At 52.9% G+C, this 22928-nt stretch overlaps 1 protein-coding gene across 18 annotated transcripts in view; it reads right to left on the bottom strand.

Moving 5' to 3' along the window:
- The window catches only part of Nrxn2 (neurexin 2), a 115424-nt gene that overhangs the window by 42041 nt on the left and 50455 nt on the right, over window positions 1–22928 (bottom strand). For 9 of the 18 annotated variants that reach the window (XM_031389441.1, XM_031389455.1, XM_031389451.1 and 6 more), the window contains 7 exons: window positions 18986–19147; window positions 17654–18092; window positions 9389–9775; window positions 9014–9217; window positions 2620–2646; window positions 1169–1297; window positions 459–840 (listed from right to left, as the gene is read on the bottom strand). In XM_031389441.1, the coding sequence (XP_031245301.1) occupies window positions 459–840; window positions 1169–1297; window positions 2620–2646; window positions 9014–9217; window positions 9389–9775; window positions 17654–18092; window positions 18986–19147 (1730 nt within the window). The remainder of the gene's footprint in view (window positions 1–458; window positions 841–1168; window positions 1298–2619; window positions 2647–9013; window positions 9218–9388; window positions 9776–17653; window positions 18093–18985; window positions 19148–22928) is intronic. The other 9 variants (XM_031389443.1, XM_031389452.1, XM_031389461.1 and 6 more) reach the window with 2 other exon arrangements.

Here is a 22928-nt window from a genome sequence, read left to right as displayed (position 1 = left end):
GGCACCACTGAAAAAATCTAGGGGCCTGGGGAAGAAGGGTAGACAAGGGGTCCCATGGGAAGGAACAACAATTAAAAAAAAAAAAAGGTATTTGAAGCTTGTGACATGAAGTCTTGTCCCAGGGAGGTCACAGAAGCATTTGCTCTTGGGTCCCAAACCCTGACAGAAGGGGGAGTTTTGGTAATACAGAAGGTGTCCTCTAGAAGCAGTCTGAGCTACTTGAGGGTGCAATTCTCCAGGGCAAGAGAAGGACTGGGCTTACTTCTGTCATAAAGAGGACAGTGGCCAGAGAAGGGATGTAACTGAGAACCCTGGTAAGGAAGTAGCCGAGGAGCAGCAGCCTGGAAGCAGGGCTCTCTCCTGGCTCATGACTGAGGATGCGACTCTTGACCTAATGTCTGCGTGCCAAGAGCTCTATCTGGGCCAGCAGGGGAACACCACAGCACCCGTCCCCTCACCCCTTGACCAGCTCGATGACAATGAAGTCGTTGCCGTTGCCTGAGTTGAACAGCAGAAGCCCATCGGGGGCTGTGGTCTTGAACTGGAAGAAGAGATGCATGGAGGCGTAGGCTTGGAGTGTGGCCAATGCCAGGTAGCTGCTGCGGCTCTTGAACGTGACGGGGTCAGCCACGATGGCACGCAGGCCGAAGCGGGCATTGAGCTCACAGTAGGTGATGTCTCCGTCTTTGCACTGGTCCATGTAGGGTTGACCATTGAACACCAGCCCACTCAGGTGCCCGATGAAGTTGGAGGGCACCACAGAGATAAACCGCCGCTCAGTCATAATGCCCGTCTCAATGTTGTGGAACTCCAGCCGAGTGTGGGCTCCTGCCATCTGTCCTGCTCAGGACAGAAGACCAATGTGAGGGGAGGGAATAGTGCACAGAACACAGAGTCACCACTGGGACAGGGCCTGGCCGTCCCAGAAAAACCATCTCCTTAAACAAGGACACAGGAAAGGATCTTAGATGTTCTGGGCCAGGGCTACCATCCCACCACTCTGGGAAAAGCTGCAGGAATCCGTGGAGGAACATCAAGCATCCAGGAAGATGCTGCCCTGTAAGGAGCTGAAATGGCCCCTGGGGTCCAGACCCATAAGAAGAACTTCTCTAGAAATAACAACCCAGGCAGAGGTCTACGTCCAGCATCTTGGGTCTGGGCCACCTACCCTCCACAGTCACGTTGTCCACAGACAGCTGCAGGCTCTTGCCACGCCGGACCACTCTCACCGTGTGCCATTCATTGTCGTTGAGCTTGTGCCCCGCAAACAGAGTCTCGGGGCCTTTACCTGCAGCACCAAGGGGGGAGTGAGCACGGCACGACCCATGGCCATAGGCAGCGTCAGGCAGTGCCCCAGGCAGGAGGCAGCCCACCTGCACATGGATACACTCAACCTCCGGCACACACCAATGTGCACGTCCCTCACCTCACACCTGGAGTGCATGCAGGCAAATCTTCTACACCTGGAGTCACAAACCCCATCCAGTCCTGCCACTCTGTGTGACTGGTTGGTTACAGAATGGTGGCCATGAACACAGGCACACCTTCCTCTGCTCTCCTAAGGACCTGTAGTGTGACTCTAGCAGCTGATTTCTCAGGCCTAACACTCAAAACACTACACACCCCAAAGGAAGGGCACCCACGGAAGGGCACCCACGGCTCCGCCTTCCACATGCACAGCCTGGACCCACTGTGACCTTCCTGTCTATTCCTGTCTAACTCTGCACCCTGGAACTGCTACCCCTGACAAAGCGCTCAGAGCATGCATGGTCACAGACATATTCTCTTTCCTGGAATCTGTGACCATTGATTGACAGTTGATTGACATATGATTGTCAATATACACATCTGTCAGGTGTTCTGGGCTTTGCAGCACCTCTGGGCCACCCCCGAGTCCCTAGCACTGTCTGCCTGGGGCTTGGGGTGCAGGCCTTAAGGAGCCCCAGGTGTGTGCACACTCTATGACACAACTGTGCCTTCCATGTCCACATCCTCACTTAGGTGATCTGCCTGCAGGGCACACCTTGCAGAAGCTGAGGCTGAGCACCCAGCTCAGCGACAGAGAGACCTGGACCTATCTACATTGGCTTTGCCTTCTAATTCCAGCTTGCAGCCCTCCTTGACAACTCTGAGTTTGGCAGGAACTCCGCAGACTCTGGCATTACAACGACTTAGACTTTGAGGCTCTGGGCACGCCCCTACCCCGACCCAAATCATCTTTCCCATGTACTTCGCCTGCCCCCTTGTGGCTACTGGTGGAGATGCATCATTAAGTCTCCAGATTTTGTGTTCTTGCAGCAGGTGCTGCCTAGCTCCAGATTTCTTCCTCCTGCTTCTGACTTGGGCAACAAGGTGTCCTGGTCCTCCCTTTCCCAGAATTCATAAGCATCCTTACCAACTACCTCTTCCTGGTTCTGCTTCATTTTGTCCATCCTGCCCTCCACAATTCCCCATCCCACCCCCATACCTGTTCCCCCTCCCCACAACCTTGGTCAACCCCCTCACAAGCCAGTAATGAAACTATGTCTTCCCCCTCCCTCCATCCCTTTCTCCCTAAATCCCAATGTCCAGCCTCCCAGACCTCTTGGGTCTCTGCAGAAGAAGAGGCAAGCCACTTACTGGGTGCGCAGCCGACGCGCAGGCAGTCTGGGGGGGCCATGGGGTGGGCAGAGGGGGAGGGAGAAAAAGGCAAAAACAAGGTTTTGTGTGTATTTTTTTTTACATCCTTCACAGGGAGGGGTATCTGCAGGCGGGGATTCCCCCTAGGGCCACTTTCTGGGGACCACGCGTGCCCAGGTGCCCTCTCCCCGTCCTTAGTCGGACCCTTGTCCTTCATGCCCTCAAGAGGGCTCCAACCCTCCCTACAGCCAAGAGGCAAGGCAGTCAGGTGGTGGGAAGGTGGCTGTGTTCCCCGTTGGAGGGGCCCAGGCCTCTCAATATCTAAGGGAGATGGGCACCTTGGCAACCCCAGCCGTACAGGGGAGACAGGGGATGAGGGCTTGACCGACCCCACATCTACCCAATCACTGGGAGGGAGATGGATAAGGAAGGCCAGGGTCCCTTCATCCCCTGCTCTGGGACGACACCCTGCTTAGAGCTCAGGTGTGACACGTCACTCCTCAAGCTCTGAGCCCAAAAGAGGGGTCTGCCCCAGGGCCCCCTTCCTAAGGCCATAAACCTCCCAAAGCCCCAGAGGCCAGCACCACCTGAACAGGAACCTTCCTTCTACTTGTCCCTGCCCTGGGGGCACCAAGCTACCACGAGGGGTCAAAGAACCCCTCTGCCCTGAGGAATTAGTATTTTGTCCATTTTTCTAAGGAGCCAAGGCCTCACACAGGGACACCAAGATCTGTAGAATGCGGCTTCAAGGCACAACGCAAGTCACTGATACGCAAAGGCCCTCCATCCTGCCCTGGGCTCTCCCCCAATTTCAAAGCTGGAAGGGTTTCTCAGGGTTAGAAAACCCATGTCTACACAGAGCCAACATCCCAGGCCAGTAGGAGCCTCTGATCAACCCTTTGGTTAGTGGGAGTCAGTTAGCCCTTCAAGGAGACAGCCTTGGGTCATTTGAAATTTGAAATGCCAGTAGGGTGCCATACCTTTTCATAAGTCCAAAGCCCTGGGCCAGGTTTGGAGTGATGGGACTGCCCGGGGCTGGGGGTAGGGGTGAGTGCTGGGTCCTTGCCTCAGTCCTATACCCACTCACTGAGTGACTTCAGACAGATCTCTCTGAGCCTGAGCATCTCTTCCTCACTGATGAGAAGCTAGCAGTTTACAGGTGTGCCCTGGTCTGACCCCGGCCTAGAGTAGACAATCTAACCCTGGTGAAGAGTGATGCCCTAGACTCCATGAACAAGCCCTGCCCGGGTGCCCCATGGCCCAGGATGCACCTGGCATCCCTTGGGCCTCGGAAGGTTCCTGTAGTGGTGGTAAACAAATACCCACTGTGGCTCTGAGGGTCATGGGCCCTGGGGCAGTACAGCTGAGCTCCACACGCGTTGTCAACCACAGCAGAGTGGGAGGAGCAGCAGGGACCCTGAGCCACAGCCTGGGCACCCAGGGAGCAGTGGAAGGTCAACGGACAGACACGAGAGGAAGTGAGGGGTCACAGAGAGGGGAAGGAGGCTGAGAAAGGGCAGAGGAAAAAAAAGAGGAAGAAGCAGGAACAGAGGAAGGAGGTTGGTGGGGGTGAGGGGGAAGGGTGCCAGGCCCTGGAGTCAGGTCCCAGGGGCTCTCTCCAAGCCAGCAGAGTCTTCACCAATGAAGGGTCCAAAAAAGAAAAAAGGGGGCTGGAAGTGCAGGTCAGTCTCCTGTAAGGGAACAGAGCCAAGTGAGGAGCTCGACTTTCCTGTCCCGAGGAGAGGAGATACAAGGAGTATCAGTGTCCATCTGTCCAGAGAAGAGGTGACAATGCCAGCCTACCCTGCAGTGATTCCCCCAAGGGCCTCGGTCAAGATGGGTATCCAGTGGGGCAGGGCCCTCCCAGAGGAAATCAGGGACCGAGCCGCTGGACAAAGCAGCCCTTCTACCACATATTCCCAAAATGCTGTTCAGAGCGTGATAATCAGTAACCCATTGGCCAGCAGCCAGTGTCTCAAGAGCAGAGAATGGGTGGCCATGCTGATGCTGGACATAGAGATTGGGCTGACGGTGTGAGCAAGGGAGAGGGAGGGGAAGGGAAGGGGGGGAGGGGAAGCACTCCACATAGTGAGGAATGAATGGAAAGGCTATGGCTCCTGGTTTGGTTCAACTCACTTCCAGGGGTGGGGGTGGAGTGGAGACACAGAGCTTCTAGCTCCACTCAAGGAGCCTCAGTAACACAGCCCCATCTCTCAGGCACTTGCCCTGGCACCATCTTTACTCAGGCTCCCAGCCTACAGATAGTCACTGTCCAGCCCTTGGTGGGAAGGCAGTGAGCTCTCATGGCCCCAGGAGCTAAAGGGTTCTGAGATGTCATGTGCATTCCTGTGACTTAAAACATGAGAAAGGCGCATGAGAGCAAAACCAGTGAGAACTTAGAGAAGGGCCCAAGGACACTAAGGAGGAAGAGACCGAGGACAGGAATGTCTACCTCGGAGGTGGCCATCTCTGGACACCAGCAGCTTCTGAATGGAAAAAGAAATTCACATGGGTAGAGGCTGAGGGAGGGATGCCCTGTGGTTCAGACTGTGTCCTTCATGGAGACACTGCAACAGGGTCAAGAATCCAGGGGACACTAGCATTCCTAGAGGCAGAGCCCAGCTCCCCTGCTTGGGCTCATGGCTTGCTCAGAGGCTGAGCTGCTGGGGGAGGCCACCCTCCAGTCCTCTCTGGTTCCATGGTCTACAAAGAGGTATCAGAGACTTTCTGCCTGGCTCTTTTTGTTGTTGTTTTATGGTTGGTTGGTTGGTTGGTTGGTTTGAGTCTTTTGTTTGTTTGATTTGTTTTCTGTTGAGAGAGGGTTTTTCTGTGTAGCTTTGGCTCTCATGCAACTCCCTGTAGACCAGGCTGACCTTGAACTCACAGAGATCCTCTGCAAACCCCACCACCACCACCACCACCAATGCTGGGATTAAAGGCTTGGGTCACTGCCACCACCACCCAGCTGGCCCTCTCTTAAATAACAGGTTTCCCGTCTCTGGAGAGCATCCCAGAGGACCCCCTCTACCAGGGCCTTCTCTGGTACCTCTGCTCCTCCTTCAGGCACAGCTCTGATCTCTCTTTCCTGGGAGCCTGCTGAACTGTGTGGCTACCTCTTGAACCTCTGTCCTCCCTGCTTGCAGACACAGACCACAAAAACTTCGAGTTCCTTAGCAGCGAGCCCAGCCCAGTCCTATGGCCTTCATGTGGCTGCCTGCCTGGAACCTGGCAGGCCCTGGGTGGTTCACAGGATGAGGAACAACAGAGTGAGGTTGGCCTGGACTGTTCTGGCGATGCTCTGTGGAAGCAAGCCCTTGCACCCGGCTCCGGCTCCCTCCCCCTCTCCCAGGCGGTTGTGCCACACTGGAGTGTATGTGGAAGCCACACTGAGGTCAGTCTCAGGTGTCCATTCCGCAGAAGCTGATTGTTGAGAATGTCTCACTGTGGTCTGGAGCTCACCAATTAGGGTGTGCTAGCTGGCCAGTAAGCCTAGAGATCTTCCCATCTTTGCCTTCCCAGCTCAATTCAGGTCTTTATGCTTACAAGACATCTTACCAACTGAGCTGATGCTTCAGACCCTGGGGTACAGATTCCAGCCCCATTTTAAATGGAGGAGGGGAGGGAAGCAGACTTAGTGAGGGGAATTAACTTACCAAGGCATGAAAAATACCAGGGTTAGACCCTGAGTCTTCTGGCCCCAAGCCCAGAGCTCTTCCCACCTCGGCTCCAGGCTCAGCAGCTGGACAGAGATGGCTTGTGTCTCTAGTGCCTACACAGAGGTAATAAACCTCTAGTTCAGTGGTTCTCAACCTGTGGGCCATGACCCCTTTGGGATTGAATGACCCTTCCACAGGGGTCGCCTAAGGCCATGTGAAAACACAGCTCATAAGTAGCAAAGTTATAAAAGTAGCATCAAAAATAATTATACAGTTATGGGGGGTGGTCACCAACCATGAGGAACTAAGTGTCTAAAACTGTCTCAGCCTTAGGAAGACTGAAAACCACTGCTCTATGCCTTAGCAGCAAGTCCAGCCCAGCCCCCATGCTGCCGTCTGTCTGGAGTACGGCAGGCCCTGTGTGGTTCACAGGACGGGGATAAGGAATTCTGGGTTGTACTGGTTATGCTAAATGGAAGCAAGGTCCTGAACCTGGCTCCAACTTGACTTGGGTCCCTCTCCCAGGCGGATGTGCCACACTGGAGCGTATTCAGTGCCTACACACCTCAGTGCCCTCAAATCACATGGAATCTGCAGACAGGAGTGTCTGCACCAAGGGTCTGGTCTCAGCTTTGCCATGAGCTATGCAAAAGATTAGCTCTCAATGCTCATGTCTCTGTAGATGGGGGGCAGGGCACAGCCAGAGGTGTAGGGCAGGGGCTGCTGTTGGCTGTCATCAGTCTGAGACATCCAAGCTAGATCTCTCTGGATCTTGTTCTAACTTCTGAGGTTCATGAGACACAGACAGAAAGGCAAGTCTGTAAGAAGAAGGCTAAGTCCCAAGGGCCCAGCAAGATAAGTTTTCCTGGCCAAGAATGCCATCTCTTGTCTAAAGAAACTCCGGCTTCTTCCCAGGGGATCGAGAACAGTCCAAAGAGGCCAGAAGCATGTCTTCTCTGAGGAGCCAAAGCTCCAGGCTTCTCCTGCTCTGTCCCACCAAACAGCAGAGCCAAGTGCATAGCCACATGAGATCAAGCCCATGCTCAGCACGAGGAGGGGATCTTGTGCTGTGGACCTAGTCTAAAGACAGAATGACACATGGGGCCTTGGTAGGACCTTCTTTCTAGGACAGTGTCAAGGGCATAGCTGAGGTGGGAGATCTGTTGTGTCCCCTGGCCACGCTGTCATCTGCCACCCATTCAATGAGTTGTGACTGTAGGTCAGAGCAGAGCTGGAGGAACCACAAATCAACTTGAGGCCCTGGTCACCCACTCTTCTCCCAGCTCCTGTGTCTCAGCGAATCCCTGACCAAAGAGCACAAAGGCCAGGAGAACAATGTGTGGAGCCAGCTCGAGTAGCTAAACCAGGCCCCTGAAGTCCACGATCTATCCCAGAAATGCTCTGGGGATCAAGGTTAGGCTGAGAGTCCAGGTCCATGTTTCAAAGCTCTGTGTTCTGGAGAGCACTCCTCCCCTATGACCAGAATGCATGGTGCTCTGCTTAGACTCTGGGGCGCGAAGGCTTCTACAGGGCAGTCCTTGGCAGTGGCACCTTTATCGTATGTAATGGACAGCTGTGTCAGCAGACTGGACACTGTAGGGCCTTTCCACTCAGGGCGTCCTACACTGCAGTCTGTGAGGTGCCCTACTGGCTCTGGCTCATGACCTGGCACATAGTTGGCCCTCACAAGAAGTCCCTTTGAAACCAGCCAAATGAATAACTCTGCTCTCTCTTTCATAAGCCATGGGCCACAATAACCTAATAGGAAAACAGGAGAGTGATATCCCTATGGTCCTGGAGATGTGTAGGCAAGGCCTATTCCTACCCACGAGCAGCAGCAGAGACAGTGAGTAGTCTAATGAGAGGGCCAACTGCTTGACAACCCGAAACTCTGAACATTAAAGCCCAAGGACTGGGCTTAACACAGGCACCTCCCCCCAGCTTTGTGACATTGGCCAAGTCAACATAAACATTTCATAACTGGGCCAAGAGTGGTGGTGCACACCTTTAATCTTACTTAGATTAAATTCAGGAGGTGAACCTCTGTGAGTTCAGGCCAGCCTGGTCTACGTAGTGAAACGCTATCTCTAAAAGAGAAGTTTCATAATCTGTAAGGCAGGGTGAGCTGGTATCTTCCCAGAACACCCATGGGACTCAGCCATGAACACAAGATGCTAGACAAGTGTGAGGTAGTATGTTCCTCTGCTCAGAGTACACACATGAACCTGTATACAACATCGCAGAGACAGCTCTACTCTAAGCTAAGAACAGCTGCATGCAGAGGCCGGCTGCATGCCGTCCTTATGTCTGCCCCTGGGCTGCACTGGCATGGGCTTGCTCCTAGCAGGTGTCAACAAGCAACGCCTTCATGAATAAGCCAGTGAATGAGCAGATGAATGTGCCAGCAAGCAAGAATGAGTTTGTGCCATCTTGTGTGTGCAGGACAGATGTCACCACCACTCCATAGGAGTGACTTAGGAGGACAGTTATCACACTCAGATGCATTCTGACAGGTATGGTCACCAGCCCACAGTGTGACCAACCATGGAGCACTGCTCTAGGTTGTGTATCCTCAACAGAGACATCCCTCTGGAGCTCATATTCGGGATGTTTCTACCTATCTCTAAACTGCTGAGGTCACCTCTGGCTGGCCCCACCACCAGCTTCTCCAGACAGAAGGGAGTGTAGGTCAGAGTCAGGCCAGGAAGAGGCCAGGAGGCCTGGGACGGGGTGGTTACCGAGGTTGACGGTGAGCTTCATCTGCCCCCCGTCCAGCTCGAGACGCAGAGTGTCGGCCGACTCTCTGGAGGTGGTGGCCATCATGAGTCCATAAGCCCTCTGGGACATGAAGCGCAGGGACACATCCTCTGCTTCCGTGTGCATGGCATTGGGCAGCATGATCTTCATGTACATGGAGCCATCGTAGCTTAAGACCGTGGCCTCTGCCCAGGAGGGGAGAACAGAGGCAAAGGGAACAGAACACATGGGAAGGGGAGAGAGAAGACAAGAGTCATTACTAGGAGAAAAGTGGCTGGCCTGAGGGTTACTCTAAAGAGGAAGGAAGCATGGGGGTGGAAAATGGGGTCCTTCTGAGGACACAGGACCAGCCTCACCTCTCTCGCAGACCCGACCCAGAAAGCCGGTCCCGATGCAATCACAGACGAACCGGTTCCAGCCCTCTCGACAGATGCCCCCATTTCTACAGGGGGCCGATGCACACTGCTTCAGGGTCTCCCGCGAGCAGAACGGAACAACGCCCACAGCCCCCTGGGCCTCTGCCAGGCCCCGGAGATCTCGACTCCGTCCATCTATGAAGAGGTCTCGCACACAGCCCACATAGCCAGCCCGGAGAGCAGCTGTCCACACCTCAGGGGGCAGTGGCAGGTCCACGCGGCCCCCCTCAGGGAGACCGCCCAGGTACAGCTCACTCTCCAGGTCCAGGACCTCACTCTCTCCTGTGGCCAAGAATGGCGTGCTGCGGCTGTTCACAGAGATGGAGCCTGGGGACCAAGGGAGAGCAGGCCTCAGTCTGGAAAGGGATGCCCTGAATTTGCTCCTGAGGACCCCTCCATCCTGCGCCCCTTAGTAGGCTCAGGACAATGAGCAAAAGCTTTGCCTATGTGGTCTAGTCTCACTGACTAACTCTTCCTAAACTATCTAACTAGTCCATAGGAACTTGCTATCCAGACGTAAAGCCATACCCAGCCCAGCCCAGCCCAGCGTGCTGTAGGCCTCCATCCAGCCACCTAGCAACCTAGAAGAGACCTCCAAACCATACAGGAGGCACATATACCAAAAATCTTGTCCCTAAAAATGGTTAGATCATTCACCAGGTTATTCCTACCCCCAGCCTCTGGGACCAGGAGCTGGAGACAGGAAGCCTGAAGGAAACCAAAATAATTGAGTTCAAAGCCCTCTACCTGAAACAAACACCCAGCAGCTCTTACAACCGTGTGCCAGGCAGCCACTGCTTCAAACGTCACTGAAGTCTCATGGGCCACTCCAGGGACCTGGTTCTTTACCCACTGGTTTTGAACCAGTAGATACGGCTTACAGAAACTGGGGAACTGCCCAAGGACCACAGCAGAGGAGGAACATAATCTAAGTTCCATGTAAGCAGCATCACCCCAGAACCTGCCTTTTCCACCCTGCAGCCCTACAGCACTGCCTGGAACTGGCTCTGTGGCCATCAGGCAAGATGAGCAGGAAGCCAGCTCTACAGGCCTAGGATATAGGCATGGGGCTAGGAGGGAGCTGGGCCTAGGGCTCCTAAATTAGAAAAGTCATTTTGTCTTGTTCTGTTTTGGCAGCTGTTGGGTTTGTTTGTTTTGCTTTGCTTAAAAAAAAAATAATTAAAAAAAATTATTTTTACTTATGTTTTTGTAAGTGTTTTATGTCCGTGTGCAAGAGGGAACCTACCTACAGAGGTTAGAAAAGGAGGTCAGATCCCCTGGAGCTAAAGTTACAGGAAGCTGGGAGCTGCTGGACACGGGTGCTAAGGACCAAATTCCAGTCCTTAGCAAAAACAGTAAGTCTCTTAACCACTGAACTGTCTCTAGCCCCTTATTTTGTTCTGGAAGCAGAGTGTAGTAGTTCAGGCTGGTGTAGGACTCACTATATAGCCTAGGCCAGCCTCAAACACATAGTAATCTTCCTGCCTTTGGCTTTAGAGTGCTAAAATTTCAGACATGCAGCCCCAGTCAGCAGGCTTAGAAGAGGTCTCTGGGAGGAAAGACTGATAGCATGGCTTAAATATGGCTTGTTCTCTCCAAAACTCACATTGAAATTTGGCTGCTATTGTGGGATTCGTGGAACATGGGATCTTTAACAATGAGGTCATTGGCCATGACTTTCCTTCAAGGGTAGGCTCGGGAGTGGGTCCCTCAGGAGAGCAGGGCACTAAACATCGAGGCACCTGCTTCTTCTTGTCTCCTTTGTGTGGGAATGCCCGTCCTTCAGTTTGGCTCTGCGTTAGGACAGTACAAAAACCTCCCCATAAATGAACACTACTCTCTTGGGCTTTAAAGTCTCCAGAATTGTGAGCCAGCTAAACTTTCCTTTACAAATGCCTGATCTCCGATGTTCTCCGATAGCAACAGAAAACAGATTGAGGCAGGGATCACGTTAGAAAAAGATCTGGGATCTGGTGGGAACTTCAAAGCCTTTATTGTAATCTTAAGCTGTGGACCAACCCCTTCCCTCGTGCATGAGTGCATGGGTGAGTGAGTGCATGTGTGCATGGGTGGGTGAGTGAGTGCATGTGTGCATGGGTGGGTGAGTGAGTGCATGTGTGCATGGGTGGGTGAGTAAGTGCATGGGTGGGTGAGTGAGTGCATGTGTGCATGGGTGGGTGAGTGAGTGCATGTGTGCATGGGTGAGTGAGTGCACATGTGCATGGGTGGGTGAGTGAGTGCACGTGTGCATGGGTGGGTGAGTGAGTGGACGTGTGCATGGGTGCGTGAGTGAGTGTATGTGTGCATGGATGGGTGAGTGCATGTGTGCATGTGTGGCTAGGTGAGTGCATGTGTGCATGGGTGGGTGAGTGAGTGCACGTGTGCATGGGTGGGTGAGTGAGTGCATGGGTGGGTGAGTGAGTGCATGTGTGCATGGGTGGGTGAGTGAGTGCATGGGTGGGTGAGTGAGTGCATGTGTGCATGGGTGGGTGAATAAGTGCATGGGTGGGTGAGTGAGTGCATGTGTGCATGGGTGGGTGAGTGAGTGCATGGGTGGGTGAGTGAGTGCATGGGTGGGTGAGTGAGTGCATGCGTGCATGAGTAGGTGAGTAAGTGCATGGGTGGGTGAGTGAGTGCATGGGTGGGTGAGTGAGTGCATGTGTGCATGCATACCTGTGTGTGGTGTTGCTTGTGCTGATTCAGGGTTTTTTGAGGGTATTGTCTTTTTAATCAGGGTATCACACATCTCAGAATGATTATATGTAACCAAAGATGACCTTGAACCTCTTAGCCACCTATTTCAGCTATCTCCCAAGTGCTGGGATCATAAGCTTGTACCATCATGCCTAGCTTGTTTATATTTGTTAAAGGTTTTTTTTTTTTTTTCCTTGAAAGGGTCTCACTCTATAACCTTGGCTGCCTGAAACTGTCTCCTGCTCCTAGTGCTAGGATTAAAGGCATGTACCACCATGCCTGGTCTAAAGACATTTTTAATTATGCGTATGTATGTCTGCATGGCAGTCTGTACTTAGGAGTGCAGATACCCACAGAAGGCAGAAACTGTCATCAGACTCCAGGAACTACAGGCAGTTGTGACTCGCCAATGGGGGGTGCAGGGCAACAAGCTTCTACAAGAGCAGTACACACCCTAAACCACTGAGCAACTTCAATATATATACTGAGACAGGGTCTTACTGTACAGCCCTGACTGGCCTATAACCCAATCTGTAGACCAGGCTGGCCCTGAACTCACAGAGTTCTACCCACTTCTGTCTCCCAAATGCTGGGATTAAAGGCAAGTCCCACTACACCTGAAAGCCTCAAATTTTTATACCATATTTTCCCTTTTCAGGTTTTGACAAGCTCTTAGAAGAATAAGAGAGGAGGAAGAAGAGGAAGAGGAGGAAGAGGAGGAAGAGGAGGAGGGAGAGGAGGAGGAGGAAGAAGAGGAGGAAGAGGAAGAGGGAGAGGAAGAAGAGGAGGAGGAAGAGGAGGAAGAAGAGGAAGAGGAGGAAGAGGAGGAGGAAGAGGAGAAAGATGAGGAAGAGGAGGAGAAGGAAGAGGAGGACAAGGAGGAGGAGGCAGCAGCAGCTACGCAGTGGCAGCCAGGTATGGTGGCTCACACCTGTAACCCCAACACTCAGAAGGCAGAGACAGGATGACTGTTGCATGTTTGAGGCCAACCTGACTACACAGTGAGATCCTCTGTAAAAAAATAAATAAAAAATAAGAGCAAAGCTTGCAAGGAGTCACTGGGCAGCTTAGGATGACATGGCAGGGATCGAGAGAGGGAGGAGCTTGGAGGTTGGATGTGAACACAGAGACAGGGTGGGGACAAATGGGAGGGTCAAAACTCCCTCTACAGACACAGCTCCCACTAGAAGCCAGTCCCTCCCTCAAAATCTTACTGACCCAAAGATGAGAGATGGACTCCCCAGGTTCCCTTGTATTTTTTTTTAATTTTTTTTTTATTTTACTTTATGTGTATATGTGTGTGTGTGCCTGCATGAACATAGGGATATGAGCCACCATGTGGGTGCTGGGAAACAAATGTAGGTCATCTGCAACTCCAAGCTATTGGTTAAAGAATTGTTTTATTATTTATTGTGTATGTGTATCTGTATGTGCGCGTGTGTGTTTGTGTGTGTGCGTGCGTGTGTGTGTGCTTGTGTGCATGGGGGGGTGCATGCATGTGTGCGTGTGTGGTATGTGCGTGTGTGCATGGGGGTGTGTCTGTGTGTGCGTGTACGTGTGTGTGCATGCGTGTACGTGTGTGCATGTGTCTGTGTGTGCGTGGGGGTGTGTCTGCATGTGTGTGCGTGTGCTTGTGTGTGTGTACATGTGTGTGCGTGTGCGTGTGTATGTGTGTGTGTGTGAGGTCATCAGGCCCAATCAGTAAGAGCCTTTACTTGCTGAGACATGCCACCAGCCTTAGGCTCCCTTCAATACTGTGGCCCCAAACCTGTTCTCTCGTAACAAGGCATCACCTTCGTCAGGGTCCTGCTGCTGGATCCCTCTCCTAACAGGATCCCAAATGTGGCCCCTGGGATGGTCTATCTCCCTGTTTATGGCCAGAGTCCCCAGAGCCTGCTGTGACCCATCTTTTGGCTCACTGCTGGAATAAGAGTCAGCTGAATGGTGAGAGGGAGAAGGAAGGAAAGGAAGAGTTCTGGAGAGGGAACTGAAGTGAACTCTGACCTCTGCTCCAGAGTCACTCCCCGCTAGGAAACAGGAGCCTCCTGACTCATTCATTGACAGAAGGGAAGATAAACAAGATGTGGGCACAGCACTGAGTTGTTTTTCAGCATTTGACAGGAAGGGAGTTCTGACTCACACGACAACACAGATGAACCTTGAAAGACGCTCTATTCATTGAAAGAGCCAGGCATAAGAAGACAAATATAGGGACTGGAGAGAAGGCTCAGCAGTTAAAAGCACTGGCTGCTCTTCCAAAGGTCCTCTGTTCAATTCCCAGCACCCACAGGACAGCTCATAACTGTCTGTAACTCCAGTTCCAGGGGACCTGACACCCTAAGATATATGTGCAGGCAAAACACCAATGCATGCAAAGTAAAATAAATAAGTAGTCGGGCGGTGGTGGCACATGCCTTTAATCCCAGCACTGGGGAGTCAGAGGCAGGCGGATCTCTGAGTTTGAGGCCAGCCTGGTCTACAGAGTGAGTTCCAGGGCAGTCAGGGCTACACAGAGAAACCCTGTCTCGAAAAAACAAAAATAAATAAATAAATAAGTCATTTTTTAAAAAGACAAATATACAGATAGGACATAGCGGTGCATGCCTATGACTCTAACACTCTGGAAGGCTAAGACAACAGGGTCTCCATTCCAAAGTTATTTCAACGTTAGACTGGACTATGTGTGAGACTCTGTTGAGAGGGAGGGAGGGGGGAGGGAGGGAGGGAGGGAGAGAGGGAGGGAGGGAGCAGGGAGAGAAGGGAATAAGGAAGGAAGGAAGGAAGGAAGGAAGGAAGGAAGGAAGGAAGGAAGGAAGGAAGGAAAAGGAGAAGCTCAGAAGATGACTCAGTGGTTAATACATTTGCTGCTTAAGTATAAGGCTCAGAGTTCAAATCCTCAGAATCCACAGAAATGCCAGGTGGGTGTATTGGCCCACCTAGAATATCAACCTTAGAAGGCAGAGACAATTGATCCCCCTAGCAAGCTGGCTGGCCAAATCTGTGAGCTCTGGGTTTGATTGAGAGACCTTACTTCAGTGAATGAAATGGATGGTTTCTTCCACCAGCCTTGGATCTGCACATGCACATATGTGTGCCTCCACACACACGCAAGCATGTACACAGACACATGAAAATGAAGAAGGACGAGGCAGGAGAAGTACTGTGGGACGTCACTCATCTAAAGTCCCAGAACTGTTAAGCTCAAACAGAGATGACGGCCAGAGGCTGGGGACAGGGAAAGGAGAGCTTACGTTTAACAGAGACAACTTCAGTTTGGGAAGATGGGGAAACCACACCTGGACCTCGGTGAGGGCTGCCCAGCAAGCGACATGAGTGTAGTCAGTGCCCTAATCGTGTAACGAGGAAGATTGGAAATGTGTCTGATGTGCGATTGGCCACAATTTCAAAAAGAAAAAAAAGCAAGGCAATGTTGGAGGGCTCCAGAGACAAGTCAGTGTGCAAGGAGCTGGTTATGCAAGGTGAAAAACCCAAGTTGTATCTCCTGAACCCACAGAAAAGAAGATGTGAAGCGTGTGGCTAAGATCCCAGTATCCCTATGGTCAGGTGAGAGGTGGAGACAGGGCAATCGCCCAGAAGCCAGGTAGCCTGGGCTACAGTGGGAAACAGCAGAAACAAGAGAGATCCTTTCTCAAAAAGTGGAAGGCCAGAACCAGCTCCCAGAATGCCCTCGGACCTCCACACATATGCTGTGGCACAAGGGCAATGCATAAAACACAATTAAAAAAATACAAAAACAGGAAAAAGGAATCTGGGGTGTGGCTCAGCAGGAGCAGGCTTCAGTTGTCAGCACTCGGGTGTGGGGAGGCGGGAAAAACAAGGGAAGGTTGAAACGGCTATATCTACCCCAAATTCCTGCGTGGGTTGCTGACCACCTGTGCAGAACCCTAGAGACTGTCAGCAAAGACCCACAGCGCTGTCAGGAGGTAGAGCCAAGGCTAAGGTCCTTTCTCATGGCTTTCTCTGGCGCGCATGGGGGTTGGGGGGGTGGTAGGAAATGATGGCATGGCCTCACTTCTGGGAGCCTGGCAGTCCCCTCCTCCCAGGCAGTGGCACAGGAGGTCACTGCTGACTTGCAGGCCAGCCGTGGTGATGGCTGCAGGAATGAGAAAATTTAGTTGACGTTGATAAGCACTTAAATTGGATAATGTGTCAGGCCTCATTTGTATCAATTCTCTTTCTTGGGTTCAACAAGATGGAGGCAAGCACACGGGAATTAGCAGGCGGAAAACAAGAGCCTGAGAGAGTGGGAGACTGAAAGGGAAGGGTGGAGGAGGGGGCGACCAGAACAACTAAAGTTGGGAAAAGTCTCAGCCAAACCACTCTGAATGCATCCAATGTCAGCAGACCCCGGAAGCCATGCAGGGTGAGGCCTGGCTAGTTAGAGCCCGCCAGCTGTTCCCTCGGTTTTGAACCCTCATGGCCAGGCAGGTGGTGGCCTATTCACTGCATCTGTGATGGCCAGAACGAGGTGGACGGTCTGTCAGCCCACAGTTAGTGCTCAGAAAACCAGGCAGCTTCTGTGTGCTCTGGCTCTGCCTTCATTCAACAAACATGGATGGAAATATTTAAGAGACAAATTATCTGTACTAAATACATACAGATAACTGCTTGTCCTTATTCACCAAACAACTTAATAATGGCCACTATAAAACTACTATGCAACTATTATATAGCGTTATGTTTTCTCTCTCTCTCCTGAGAAATCCAAAGCTAGCCTCAAACCCCTTACGGACCTGAACATGACCTTGAACTCTTGGTCTTCCTGCCTCTCCCTCCCTAGTACTGGGATTACAGGAGAGCATCATCTTGCCTGGAACCTAGACATTGTACTACCCCCAGCCCCAGCATCTATCTTCCATTAGGCATTTTGAGGACCCTAGAAGTAATGTTATCCAGGGGGATGTGAACAGGTGACATACAATACGACACCATCTTTTATGAGGAGCTTGAGCATCATGGATTTTTGGTGTCGTTGGGGGTCCTAGGAGCAACCCTAGACAGTGGGGGATAGCTGTTTCCTATTAAGTTAAAGAAATAAGTCTCTAGATAAAAGCGATCAGTGGCTGGACAAAACAAACTTTGTTTTGTTTTGAGACAATGTCTCCTCACTAGGCAGCCCCCACTCGTCTGGGCCTCACGGTATAGTCCAAACTGCCCTCAAATATACGGTGCTCCCCCTGCCTTTGCTTCCCGAATGCTGGGATTGCAGGCATGAGCCACCACTCCTGGCTTTGTGGCATCTCTCCATTAGGTGTGATGTCAGTGTTTCTAGTCATGCTCTCTCCCATCCTCAATGACCTTGGGTGATTATTCCTGTCACCAATAAGGAGGAGTAGAGTATATGAATCCAGGTCCCTGTGCTGTCCACCAGCTCACCATGACAGAAGGGACAAGGGAGGACTGGGAGAGAAGACTAGGAGCAAGAAATGAAAGCTCAAGAGGATGGGCAGGTAGAAAAGAGTGGAAGGGAGGGTCCAGAGGCCTCCTGACCTTTGCGCCCGTCCCTCTGGAAGTCCACGTGGCACCACTCGCCGTCATTGACCTTGCGGCTGGACGCCCGCAGCTTGATGCCCCCAGAGCCCATGTCCAGCAGGAGATAGAGGTAACCATCCAGCAGCTCCATGGCAAAGTAGTCGGCCCTCTGGGTAGAACTGTGGCTGCCTACCCCGGCCCCAGCCCGCCGGCCCTGGCTGAAGAGCAACAGCCCATTGGGCTCAGTGGTTCTGAAGTCCAGGGAGATGGAACCAGTGCGCTTGGCGCTCCAGCGGGGCAGTGCGACAAAGGCCTCAGGACTCTCAAAGGTCACAGGGTCCAAGGCAGCCACATCCTCACAACGGAAAGACAAATCCCCCTGCAGCTTCATCTTCGGGTCCCCTTCCTTAGCCAGTCGGGATAGCTCCAGCTTGAAGTCATTATTCTTGTAGACCACCTGTAAGGAGGAGAGGAGTCTGGGTAAGGAAGTGGAAGCAGCCTTGGGTCTGACTCCCGAGGGTCCCCCTCCCTGGCTACCATGGGCGGTCACCCAACCACCCATCGCAGCAGCCCCAAGCTCTGCACCATCAGCCCACAAGGCTCATGTCTCTGTTCTCAAGCTACAATATTCCCCTTGCTGCCTGTCCTGTCTTGCAGTCCCACACTGGCCAGGAAGCTCCCCCTGTGGGCTCCTGGGTCCAGCTCAACTGTCATTCGCAATGACAAAAAGGCGGGTAACTTGCTACCGTCACTATTTTCTGAGACTCTCACATAGCTCAAGATGGTGTCAAACTCACTACATAGCTAAGGACGACCTTGAGTTTATCTGTCTGCCTCTACCTCCCACATGCTGGGACTGCATGTGTGCACCACCACGCTCAGCTGTAGTGTGCTGATAGAACCCACGGGGAGCATGTGTGCTGGGCCCGGTGCTGTCAGCTAATGTCCCAGGCCTGCCCACTATCTTCTAATGGATTAACTTCAGTCTGTGTTCTGTACAAGGTCTGACGTAGGAAATAACCCTTCATCTACACCTCAGACAACTCACGAGGTCAAGTGACTTGGCCAACAGAGCGGCAAGGGAAAGACACGTGAAGACATGCCTTTGGCCTTCAGCCTTCATGACCACCAGCCTTCCCCGTGGACCACAGTTCCGAAGAGCCTCAGAGGGGAGGGAGTTCCAAGGCCAAAGAAATAAAGAGGGGTGATGCCCCTCGACTTCAGTTGATAGCTTTAGGCTTTAATGAAGGGTTACATCCCACCATAGACTCACAAGGAACAGAGGCCAGGGCCAGCTGACCAGGGCAGACTAAATCACAGGGCAGGCTGGCCACCTGCAGCCCTACTCACATCCTTGAGGCAGCCCATGAAGTTGTTGCTGACAGGTGAGCCAGGCAGGTCGGCTGTGTTGGGGCTGCCCCCAATGTAGAAGAAGTCATCAGAGCCCAGCATGGTGTAATCCTCCTGCGTGTAGCCTGTGGTGGTCAGGATCCCGTCCACCGAGATGGTCACCTGCCCAGCCCGAGGAGGGGGAGAGACAGGAGACAACCGGCATCAATGCCCTGGGAAGAGCCACAGGTGGGCAAGGGAGGGACCAGGGGGCAGCGGGGGAGGGGGACCCCCATTTTTATGTCTGCTTGTCTCGGAGGCGGAACAGTGGGGGGTGGAGAGGAAGAAGAGGGAAGGGGAAACAGCACAAGATTTGATGGTTTCAGTGTGGGCTAATGCCTGCCCTGCACAACCCATGGCCCAAGCTCTGCAGGTGCGAGCCTCAGAGTGGCCCAGGGTGCTTGCTCGCCATGATGGGCTCAAGAAGCAAGTCCAGGGAGGTGCGCTGTGCTAGGAGACTCTCCCACGAGAGAGGTAGGGAGAGTGAGTCACACCCTCAGCACTGTGGCTGCATGTGGGGCTGCCCAGCCTTTCTAAGAGAGAAGAGCCCTTCCTTCCCTTTCCTTCCTTCCTGGGTAGCAGTGCTGAGTCTCGCTTGCAGCCCCTCTGCCTGGCGCTGTGTTCTTGCAGCCTTGGCTGGGGGAAGTCTTAGGACAGTCTAGTCTTAGCCAGCCAGTCTTAGGACAGGAGTTGTATGACTTCTATCAGGGTTGGCTCTTACCTCTGCCACTCAAGATCAAAGGTATCCTGATATTTTGAGTCATTAAAAAAAAAATAAAGAAGTTGCTCTAAAGTCTAAGCTGGCCTTGACCTTAGGCCTCCTACCTCCTGCTCTCGTGTGCTGAGATTATACACCTGGGCGGGTCGCAGGTTTGCCTTCTGAGGGAGCAGCCCTGTGTTTCCCTGGTCACCGTCATCCTTCTCTGCAGATCCCACCCTTGCTGTTCTACCCTTAGGAGAGTGAGGCCAGGACTAAGCTAAGGAAACACCCTCCCAGGGTGGAGAATTCACCCAGATAGCAGGATGCCAAGAGCAGAGCAGGGATGTGCCCGGTCCTCAGAGAGGCCCTGTGCACTGGGCTGGTGAAGGCACGCGTTACCTCTGGGGCAATTCAGCAAATGTTCACCTGGTCCCTGCAAGGTTTGGTCCCCAGAAGAGCTCAGGCAGGCTTCCCTCACAGCAAGGTAGAAGGGGAGGAGCCAATGGCAGAGGTAATACCAGCTCCTCTCTAGAAAGCTGTGGCTTAGGAGAGTCAAGGAGGCCATTAATGACCTGGTTCAGGGGGCAGAACCCACCCTGCACTTCCACAGGCTGCATCTTGGAGCCCTTCTTGCTCCCCAAATATGCTTCAGAAGTACTCCCTTTACAGGTCAAATATTGAGGTAAGGGCCTGCCAGCCACATAGTTCAATGCCCCCTACTCTAGTCTGCAGCATAGGCCACCAGCCATTTTCCAGCTCCTGGTCTTCAGTATTTTGTTGTCAGAAGGGTGAAGTAGAACTCCTAAGCGCAGGGGGACCCAAAAGTGCCCCTCCCGGTGCTTGGCTGGAGCCTCATGGTGATTAGGGTGGGGTTGAGCAGGGCGCAGACTGAAGAAGCAACCTCCTGCAAACCATCAAACCTTGTGCTACAAGAACTGGGTTCAAGGACAGGAGGAGATGGGTGTCTTGGGAGGGGGCAGTCTGAATCCTTTTGAGTCTTGTTTTGAGGGGAGCACTGGTCATGATCATTTATTTCTTCTCCCCTCCACCTTGTCCTGAATCTAGGAAAAGGGGTTTGGGTAGAAAAGGGAAGGGTCAGAGAGGTTAGTCACAAAAACATGCAAACGAGGTTAGAGATTAGACTGGGCAGAGGGGAGGGGGAGAAAGGAAGGAGGAATCGGAATGGAAGGGTGGGGTACGGTACATCTGGGAAGGTGAGGCAGGCGAGTGGCTCTCTCTAGGGTAATATGGCTATACTCTCTTTCTCCAGGTCCCCTGCTACTGTCCTAAAACACTGAACTGGGCTGCCATTCAGTTCCTGAGCCTAAGTGGGCTCAGCCCAACCAGGCTGCCAGCAAACCTGGCTTAACATGTCCCTGAAAAATCTACATCAAGTTGCCTCGTGACCTAGTGCTGGATCTCTAGCTAAAAACCTAACTCCCGGCAGTCCATGACTAGTGAGAGCGCCTCCCACAAGTGAGCATGCTCGGCAGTGCTCATCACTCTTTCTCTCCTGGTTCCAAAGCGCCTCAGGAAGTCTCCCCTCTTTGGCCTCTGAAGCCAGGGTAGCATCCCGGAATCTCCCTCATGCTATGGCTCTCTTCATCCCACTGCATTTGCCAAGATCAAGGTCGCCCTTCCTTGACTCTATCTGAGTTAGAAGGATCTGACTTAAAGCAGACTGTGGAGGCCCAAGACACCCTCCTGAATCCCCTTCCAGGCTGGGGTGAATCTCAGTGTGCCTGGTATCTGTATTCAGATCAATCATGGAGGGCGCTGTTGGGGAAGGATGACCTTAATCTCCCTCTCAGGGCCTCTGGGGGCAGCCTAGCAGGAGGCAGGGCACCCAGGGAGATTTGCTGAGGAAGGGATCAGCCAGGTGGGTGGGGAGACGGTGAGGGAGAGTGGAGGACAAGGCAGTGGGTGGGGAGGAAGAAGAGAGAGGGACTGGAGGATGGTGTCTGGGGAAGGCAGGGAGGGAGATGACTGAGATTAGTAAAACCCGACTGTTCCCTCAGACAAATCAGTCCAGACACAAAAATGGCAGGTTCGTTAGTAAAAGCAGGAAACAGGGGAATCATTCCCCTGCCCCCCTCCACCCCAGGGGTTCTTGGTGCCCCTGCCCCCCAACCCCCCCCATGAAGCTTCTGGAAGGGGTGGGGCCAGCAGGGGAGGAGGGGAGGCAGGGAGAGCATTCCACACAGAACAGCCACTGCAGCTAGGACCCATGCAGGTTAGAAGTGCAGCGGGGAGGACCCATGCAGGTTAGAAGAGCAGCGTGGAGGAGCAGGCACTGCCCAGGCAGGCCGGAGAAAAGCGGCCAGTAGGTGAGAAAGCATGCAGGGCAGGGGTGATGGGGAGGAGCAAAGATGGAGGCAAGAGAGCCATGGAGTGCAGGAAGAGGCTTCCTTCCACTGAAGAGGGGAGACGAGCAACCACCAGATGTGAGATGTTCAGGGACTGACAGTGAAAGAAACATGGGACCTGAGTGTGTTTCTCACTCACTCCTCTGCCATTCACCACAGATCATCAGCCCACACGCACATGCACACGCACACACACATGCACACGCACACACACACACACGCACACACACACATATGCACACCACATCCCAGAAGGCTCCTATCCACAAAGTCCTGAGGACCACAGCTAGGTTCCCAAGACACGGCAGAGGATCTAGGACCAAACCACATTAACCCACTCAACATGGTGGGTTCTGAGGAAGCCAAGGGGAATGAGTGGAGTGTTGGCCCAGAAGATGAGACTAGGCCCGTCACCACATGCACACGCACACGCACTCACACACACACACACACACACACACACACACACACACACACAGGGGGGGGCGCTCCGGTGACCTGAAGGGGGGGCTCCGGTGACCTGAAGGGAAGTGCCAGCCCCTCCTCTTTCTCAATGCTGGATGGGATGGGAATCTAGGTCCAAACCACAGATATACCCACATGGAACAAGTGTGCCATACCCACTGTGCCCCAGGAAGAAAGGCTAAAGACAAAAGGGAACTTTCATACCACCATCGGGAGCCATTCCCGGGGCTACTAACATCCTTTGTGGGTGGCTGTGAGCTATTGGGCTGTTTGTCTCCTGGTAGGCCACATTGCTGTCATCATATGCTCCAAGGGCTCCACAGGCTTATCGGGGTTAAGAACAACTAGTCTACAAAAAAGTTCCCAGCATCCT

The sequence above is a fragment of the Mastomys coucha genome, unplaced genomic scaffold (genome assembly GCF_008632895.1).
Source record: "Mastomys coucha isolate ucsf_1 unplaced genomic scaffold, UCSF_Mcou_1 pScaffold21, whole genome shotgun sequence".
NCBI lineage: Eukaryota > Metazoa > Chordata > Mammalia > Rodentia > Muridae > Mastomys > Mastomys coucha.
Note: the sequence above shows the minus strand (reverse complement) of the source record. Positions and strands in the feature narration are given on the sequence as shown.